This window comes from Lasioglossum baleicum, chromosome 7, assembly GCF_051020765.1.
Source record: "Lasioglossum baleicum chromosome 7, iyLasBale1, whole genome shotgun sequence".
NCBI lineage: Eukaryota > Metazoa > Arthropoda > Insecta > Hymenoptera > Halictidae > Lasioglossum > Lasioglossum baleicum.
In genome coordinates this window covers 6,803,665-6,812,740 of record NC_134935.1, presented here as the reverse complement: position 1 = coordinate 6,812,740, position 9,076 = coordinate 6,803,665, and the positions used below count along the sequence as shown (strand labels likewise).

Genomic DNA, 9,076 nt, shown 5'->3' with positions numbered 1-9,076 from the left:
TTTCACTTGACCACCGGAGTGTATAAAGAAAATCGCGTGTCTACTATGTGGCTCAGTTCTCGCGTGGAGGTTCGCCTCGCAGGGTCCTACGGATTACAGAAGCTCGGGGACTAAAGCCACGGAGCCGCAACCAATGTGTTCTACGCGAAACTCCGTGACACTCGGCCCTTCCTAATTATTCTGTGACTCTTCGTGTTCGACGGGAAACCCCGGCCGTTCGAGACAATGTTGTTTCATCTCGTAAGTAGACGCGACGCCGATCATCCTCGTGCGCGAACCCGACTTGTGGCGATTCCCGATAATTCCGCATTTCAGTGAAGACCGCCCATCGAAATTTTATCTCGCCCTTTCTCTGCGACTCTCTTTTCGACAGACTCGTTTCTCGAAATTTGTGTAAAGTTCAAACAGTGTCAAACAGAGGTGGCTGACGGAACTCTGGAAGAACGTAGAATTCAGAAATGGGATTGATCAGGAATTTTTCGAAAAAATTTTTAGACTGTGTCTCTAGGCGCAACACGGATCAGCGCAACTGGAGCACTTTCTTTCTTAATATTTCGACGTCAGTGTTTTCCCTAATTTACCGAGATGGCTAATTAACAGAAACACGTTACTTTCCTCGCGCTCGCTGGCCGATGAAATCCTTTGCGTCGCTCTAGTTTGATCCCGTCGAAAGTAGATTGAAATTCTTCTATCGGGGATCTCTCGCCGTGTGGTTCCTCGCCAGTCGCAGCTATTAACAATCATTATTTCCTCTTATATCCCCAATTACCTGTGGAACACACGAACCGCGGCGTGTTCGAGATTTCTCTTGAACCCCTCGACAATGGCGGACGCGTGACGGGAATTCAACCGGACTCTTTTCTTGTTATTTATACTTTTACATTTTGCACCAATTGTTTTTCCACTTTTACGACGTCAGGTGAATTCGATTCTCCCACTTTTCGAAAATGAAACATCCTGGAGGATGTCGCGTTTCATACTTATTGGAGGATCAAAACATACGAGACAAAATATTAAAGTATAATTATTAGACTCTCGCGTTTAAACATCAAAATGTATGAGACTCTTCTTCAATTAATAATAATATTGAACTGTGAGGTAATTATTAGAGTCCCGCGTTTAAACATCAAAATGTATGAGACTCTTCTTCAATCAATAATAATATTGAACTGTGAGGTAATTATTAGACTCTCGCGTTTAAACATCAAAATGTATGAGACTCTTCTTCAATGAATAATAATATTGAACTGTGCGGTAATTATTAGACTCTCGCGTTTAAACATCAGAATGTATGAGACTCTTCTTCAATCAATAATAATATTGAACTGTGAGGTAATTATTAGACTCTCGTGTTTAAACATCAGAATGTATGAGACTCTTCTTCAATCAATAATAATATTGAACTGTGAGGTAATTATTAGATTCTCGTGTTTAAACATTGTTGCCAGCGAGTCGTGATTCACAAAGCTGCCGATAAATCTGAAAATGCGTGTCACGGCTAGTCGCGCGTCGATTTCAGCATTTCTGTTGGTCGTGGTGACAGCTGCCGCTTAATCATTCAATCAGTTACACAAGACTGTCAATCAGAAATTGGTCGCGTTGAATCAGTGAGAAAGTACTGGAGGATTTGCTTCCGTGCACATTCAGTCCTTGGCCGTCGTAGTGTACACGCACGCCGACTCGCATTTTACTTTTCTGTTCTGCTTTTCTTTTCTAGGTCAACTCCTTGACTGCCACTTATTTTCGCCGATGAATCCGTTTAGCTGTGGCATTATCTTAAGTTCCCAATAATCGGTGGTGCGCTTTCTTCTTCGGTGGCTTTCTTTCAGCCCCACTGTTCGCCCATTTTCATTTACGACGTGTTCCCGAAAGTTTGAAAATCACGGAAAGACACCACAGAAATGAAACGCGAGAAGAAATTCTATCGGCTGCTAAAGTTTTTCTCTTTTTCAATCGTTCACGCACTATGGCTTGTAATCTTCTGGCTTTTTGTGCAATTGTTTTGACTTCATTATCGACTGGTAACAACAGTACATATAAAAGAAAATGGCAAAAGAAACTAAAACTTTCTAAGTGTGAATTGCTTTAAAAGTTCAGTTTCTAGTTTATTTCTTTTACCTTTAATTTATCGTCTTCATGTCCAAAGATTGTGAGCTAGAATTAAACGTCACAAAGGAAAGTTATTTGTTAACATATTTTTGAGAAAAGAATTTTTTTTATATCAGTTCATACTAAAAGATTCGTCACTTATAGACGCACTAATTGGATTCTGAAATTTTCGTGTGGGCCTAATAGTTTCGGAGATATTCAATGAAATGGATTTTTCCACCTCAAATTTGGGGGCTATTTTCACCCCCTTAACATGCATTTTCTTAGCTATAAAAAAATACGTGTCAAATATTTTTTTGAGTTCTATATCATATAAAATCGACGTGTTACGATTAGCTAACCTTTCTTGTTAGACCACGTTCATAATTATGAGGAAATATGACGTTGTAGCAAGTTCTGAGATAGACCAGAGGATTTAGTCAGACCAGAAATCAAAGTCAGTATCTCTGTATCTCAGTTTTTTGCTTTAAAAAGGTTAGGCTCGACATTTCCCAGCAAGGTCGTATAGACGGTTCGAAAGGGCGACACTCGCGAGAATTCAATTTAGCTGATGGTCTCGAGCATCTGTAAACATAGCTGGTCAGTAAAACGCGGAGGGTGCTTGAGCGTCCATCGAAGTTCCACATTGTCCCTCTTGACCGGTCCCCGGTAAATTGGCTGGGATAATGGCCGGCCCTGGGTCGAAGTGGGGACTAATGATTTCGTATTCGATGCAGGTTTTTCTGTTATCGTTGAGCTGGCCGCACGTAATAGGGACGAGCGACGATGCAGCGGCTCTCGATCAGATCGCGACCGCGTCGGAGCACGTGGCGAAGGCGGAGAAGCTCGAACGAAACCAGGAGAAGTTTCGCGATCAGCTGATACCATCTATAATCGACACGACCGTGCACTACGAGAATTCGAACGGGTTCGTGCCGATGGTGGGCACCTCCACCGCGAAGACGACGGATCTGATCGATCTTCAAGAGGTGTCGAGCAACAACATCACTTGGACGAACTCCTTGACCGAGCAAAATAACTGCACCTCGGAGGACAGCGTCGAGGACAGCGTCGAGGTTACCGACGACGAAGGTAGATCGGATGCTGAAGAAGCTGGGGAGATCGAGAACGATCCGGCTTACTCGACGGAAGCTAGAATCTTCTTGAACTTCCCTCGCCTCGGCACCAACAACCGCAGGTCCTTCGAGTACAACAACAGGCAGAATGACTTCGAGCTGCTCAAGGTCCAGAACGACACGCCTGTCGTTGCCAATTACCCAGACTTCTACGAGGATCCAAGTTCTGTTGAAACCGAGAGCGAGAAAACGCGGACCTCTTCGAGGTACAGGAGCAAAGCGAGGGGACACAAACTGGATGATTATATGGGCAATTACGGAGAGGTGTCGAACAGCAACGGGGAGGCCGCTTATAATCATCGTTATTCAGCGAGGGATAAAGAAAAGTCGAGTCAGGAGAAAGTTCCGAGCAATTATCACCAGCAAGACGCCATCAGCTACGACGGTCACGGGCAGAGCGCTACCAGACAGAATGGACAGGCATCGTCGTCCTTGCCGAGGACGACTCAAGAGGTGAACAACCCTGTGAAGAGCCTGAACAATTACGATGGCGTTTATGATAATGTGGCAGCTCCTTCTCAGACTGCGAACAATCACCAAAGACTCTCCAGACCCGTCGTGGTCGCGGAGTATAGCTTCGAGCAATCGAGACTACCTGATTCCGGCATCGACGATTACCAGACGTCCAGGTTCATCGACTCCGCTAGCTCCGAAGTGACTCAACAGTTTATCATCAACAACAGGGACGGCAGGTTCCGAAGCGACGAAGATTCCAGGGACGTATCCGACGATGGGGACTATCAAGATTACACTGAGAGACCTAGAAGGGTGCAGAAGAGTAGAAGGAGACCTTCCACCGCTGACACCGCGAAGAGACTGCCGAAGGAGCACCGAGGAACCATGGACGATAGCATGGAGTACGAACACCAGGGGAAGAGGCATCACTCGACGCGAACGAAGTCTCACAGACAAAGAGTTAGAGGAAATTCTTGGTCGGACGGCGACAGGCACCGCGACCAAGACGACAGCTACGAGGAGACCAGGTACGACGGTAGATTTTCAGAGAGCAAACACAACCCGAAATCGCAGCAAAGCGCCAAGTTCAAGCCCAGCAGCAGTTGGAACCAAATCTCGCCGAACCTAGAGATCTCGCATTCGAGCGGCGTGGAGATTGGTCAACTGGAGAAACCCAAATTCATCGTGCCGGTGAAGGTGAACCTGGTACCTTTAGGTAATTTCGATCATGCGACGGCCCTTGGAAACAGCCAGGGCTTCGACATGTCCAACGCGGTCCTGCAGAATCTTGTGTCCGCTACCCCTGTGAACCCTGTCAGTTCGCCTACTTCGGTAATGAGCACTCAGAGTGTCCTCGAAGGAGGCCCTAAATACAGAGTCTCCACAGCGGTGCCGGACATCGTGGTCGGTCAGAACAATTTCCAAGGCTCGATGCAAGCGGTCCTGCCGCAGATGAACGATCAGGAGAAGTACTCGACGAACGTGAAGCATCAATACGTGTCGAGCACGGTTGCTCCCGTCTTCGCTGTTACGCCGAGCGTGAACCCGAACTTGCAGAGTATCCCCATTCAAGATGTCCAGGGAAACGTCTCGCCGAGGCCAGCCTACGTCAACCAGATGCAACAGGTGTCGACGAGTCCAGGAAGCATACCGCAGCTGATAGTTCCTCAACCGACTCTCCAGACCGTCCCAACTTTGGTGCAGACATCGGTGCACTCGCCGACGGACTTCAACATCCAGGTGAATCCTCACGGCATGCACGGACAGAACCTAGTCAGCCATGAGAACATGCAGGTACAAAATATTCCAACACTGTCCACAGCGACACCTCAGACTGTCCCCGTCACGAAGATTAACTTGGTGACTGCCGAGTCCCAGAGCAAGAAGCCTTTCTATTCTGGCTCGACCGCGAACTTCTTAGCTACCGCTAGCTTATCTTTCGGCCAGAACGAGCAGAAGCAATCTCTAAACGGTGACTCTTACTATTTACAGAGCTCGAACGCCCATCAGGTAGTCAAGCCACAGGCGAACCTCTACCAGCAAATGGTGAAGAACGTTAACATAGCCCCGAAAACGAAGACGTACATCCAGACGACGCATCTGTTGCCAGCGGTGTTGCAACCGGTGCCGACGGTCACCACCATAACTGCTAACGGACAGCAAATGATGCATGGCCAGAATACGGTCCAAGGTACCAACTACATGCTTCAGCCATCTCGAGATCAGGCTCAGCAGTTCGTTAACGGTAACGGCGCGTCGACGCTGAGGAACGTGAGACTGCCTTCGTTCGCCTATCAAATGATCGATAACGTTGGTAGTCACAGTACGAGCAATGTTAATACCATGAATGCGTTGTCAGGTGTTTCAGGGACTGCTGACAATGCCCAGCTACCCTACGTAGGCACCAGGAATGTCGAAATCCTGAATCCGAACATGAAACCCACTCCGATCGACGGCGCGATTATAAACACGTACGAGGCGATGCATTATCCTGCAGCAGTGTTCACCACGCCGTTCCCAATGTTCACGACAACCAGCGTGGTCACATCGAGGCCGGCGCTGATGTCCAGTTCTTCGGATCCCAACAACGTTCACCAGAACAACATGGCCGATCTGAAAGCCTACCAATCTCAGGAGAGGCCGATGTTCAATCCCATCAACTTCGTGCCCAACATGGACGTCGTGAGGAACCAGAACGCCTTGAACAGCAAGCTCCACGCCAACGAACCGCTCCAGCAAAATCTGAACCTTGTCCCGCTGATACCCGGAGGGAACTTCTTCAAGCCGTCCTACAACTCGCAGGCCGATCTGCTGGTCAAGCCGAAGCTGAACACAGACTTGGAGACGTACGCCGAGCAGATGTTCAAGGAGTCTCTGAAGACCATCTACAACTCCCAGAAGTGGAACAATGATAGAAAACCTGGCAATCATCGGCCGAACGCGACCGAGTCCGACATCGCGAAGTTGAAGCACGAGCTGCAGAGATTGAAGGCTTCGCTGTCGGAGTCCAAGCGAAATAAGGATCACGAGGCACACCACAGCGAAACGAAGCTGCACACGACCGAGTTCCCGAGCAAGAAGCCCGACGAGCTGCTGGCTGCGCTGGAGCAGATGCTGAAGTCTCAACCAGGCGAGTCGTTGCCTAGCTATTATGGCAACGGCCGACCACACAGACATCGCAGACCAGGCGATTCGGATAAGTACTCCTTTGGAAATCACGATTTCAGGGACAACAAGCACATCAGAGACTTCATGGGCCCTCCGCACTCGGGCTCCCGTGGGAAAGGACACTTCCACGATAAACCAGGGAAGAAGAGGCCTAATTCCGGACCGTCCAGGTACAACAATCATTTCCATGGACCAAGGAGTCACTCCAGACACAATCTATCCCCTAAATCAGGTGGTTTAGAGACATCAGCGACCAACATCGAGCCCGGTTTCATCGAGAGACCTCAATTCGAGAATTTCTACGAGCATTCGGAACCGAAGAAAGCACCTTTCGACTCGTACTCTACGTTCGCCGGGTCTCCACCGGATCGAAACGGTTTCGCGAAAGTCAGTAGCAATCACAAAGGCGGCAAGGATCGTGGGATCAACCACCCGAAGATGCACAACTTCCTCGGGTTATTGATGAAGAATAAGCAGCTGCCTTCCAGCGGCACCACACCGAATTATTTTCGAGACAAGGACCAACTGAAGCAGTTCTTCGAGGACGAGAAACTACGGACGCAGCAATTATACGACGAGACCATGAGGGACTACCTTTACAAACTCTCCGAGAGCAACTCGTACGCTAACATCGCCAGCTCCGGTGCTCGGAGATCTTTGACAGAGAAGGGGAAGGTCTGAGACACGATTGGCATAAGACAGGCGATCGATGCTTCTGATCTAATTGTACATTTATTGTTATCGAATGTATTCTGTCGCGCGAAAGGGAGATTTGTCAAATCAAAAGAGTGGAAAATTTGTCTCAGTTCACGGATGCATTGTGGAAAATTGATCATCTAGCGTAATGAGTGGACTGCGGATTTTCATGCGAAGCGAAAATCGCTCTTGACAATTACAGAAATCAAACAGCAATTTGTTTCTCGCTTTAATATCGATGTTGAGTAGAACCTCGATTATCCGAACCGATGATATCTGAAGTATATATGAAGATTTGAAGCTGGAAATTTAATTAAGATTCTCCATTACATGAATTATCAGGTGTTCTTGTTCGGTTTAGTCAATCGAGATTGTACTTGAATTATTGTAATCTTGAGAGAAATTCATAAAATCCGGAGTCTAGCAATGAAGAATAGTTATTAAGCGTATTGTACTTTGTCCGATCCGCCCTCTGTTCAATATCTGTTCGAACAGAGGCCGCCGCTTGCTTATGAATTTTACCGAATCGAATTCGACGATATTTTTCTCTCGATCGGCCGAGACTGAAGGAGAAAGTCTTGATTGCTTACTGTCGATTGTACATACTAATTGTAAACCAAAAGATCTCTTCTTTGGTCCGGTAATTTATTGCGTTCGTTGTTTGCTCTTTCGACACTGAAGCGAATCATTCGCGAAGGAAAATTAAGCCGCGTTGTATTATTAACAAGCCGTATGGATGCATTTATGTGATACTTTCGCTGAAGAAGTAACAACACAAATTAGTTTCATTATGATCCACGATTTTTTTCGCTCGTATCTACTATCCGGCGAGCGAATTCGCTAATTATTCATTACTCTCACCTTTCTAACGTTTTTAAGAGTGTTCACCGACGGACGATCGCTGTCGTCGTACCTTATAAATATGTGTGTAAGAAAACAGAGAGTGCAATAAATTGTATACGTTACGTTTGCAAATGGATTTGTACCGTATTGTTGCGGTGAAAGTGTTCTCGAGATTGATTTGACACCGACCTTGGGTTATTTTCACTTGCTTTATGGGGTGCGCAGGAAAGTGTGAAGATTTTTTCTCTCCCTTCGAACAGTATACAGTCACAGCTCCCAAAAGTCCGCGGATCTCTAGCATAATTTTCCGCTTCGTGGCCGAGGCATAATACAAGCTGTGAAAAAGTAGCAATCAACGTTACGTCGTCGTTATTCGATCGTAACAGGGACACGTGGATGCCGCTTGAAATTTGTTTACCAGTTAACTCGGGCATTAATTGTTGGAGACGCGAGATGCATAATAAACTTTTGAATGAACCGTATTCACAATTTAACGCTGTATTACACCGAGGCGAAGAGGATTACTTTTCAAATGGTATTTTAATGGACTAAGCGTCAAATTAAATTGCCATCCCGATCGTTAATCAAGATAACGGAGCACAGGAAAGTCTGACAGACATCGTTGGAGAAAGTAGTTTATTTGTTTTTAATTGGATAACTAATTTAATAATCATCAGTGCACGGTGAAAAACGTTTACGAATCGTTTGCTGTATCAGATGGATCGGCGCAAGCATCTTCAAATGATTTACTATCGATTAAGTCGATTGCTTTTGATTTTAATTATGAAATAGTTTCTATTCATTTGATTTGAACATTTTTTGCTCGAGGAGTGTATCCGTGGCTCCCGATCGCGAACCGTGAAGAATTCGATTTGCAATAGATCAGACGCGTCTCTAACGTATCGTGAGACACGGCTGGAACTTTCACCAGAAATGGAAGCCGAGAGCAATTAGAAACAAATTTTTTTACGACCGGACTGGGAACAATAAGTCCTCCGTCATTTTCTTGGGGCAGTGGCCAATGAATACTAGCCGGGTAATTGTACTTCCGCTCCTTTAATCGCTGCGGCGTACCTTAAGGTGCCGTTATTCCATTTTAATTATGGTTATGAAGATCGCAGCTGAGTTTTGCACGCGTGTCGCAGCCAGATCGAATCACCAGTCAATTTAATTCTATGATATACATACAA

At 46.4% G+C, this 9,076-nt stretch overlaps 1 protein-coding gene across 4 annotated transcripts; it reads left to right on the top strand.

Moving 5' to 3' along the window:
* On the top strand, positions 1–8,552 carry LOC143210502 (uncharacterized). 4 transcript variants are annotated; one of them, XM_076427395.1, is made up of 3 exons: positions 1–240; positions 2,826–5,370; positions 5,539–8,552. In XM_076427395.1, the coding sequence occupies exons 1-3, from the start codon at positions 226–228 to the stop codon at positions 7,026–7,028; spliced, it is 4,050 nt and encodes a 1,349-aa protein (XP_076283510.1). In that variant the 5' UTR covers positions 1–225; the 3' UTR covers positions 7,029–8,552. The 4 variants fall into 4 exon arrangements, with proteins under 4 accessions (XP_076283510.1, XP_076283508.1, XP_076283511.1 ...); XM_076427393.1 differs by having other exon boundaries at positions 2,826–5,424; positions 5,539–8,550; XM_076427396.1 differs by having other exon boundaries at positions 2,826–4,973; positions 5,172–8,547.
* The last annotated feature ends 524 nt before the right edge of the window (positions 8,553–9,076 follow it).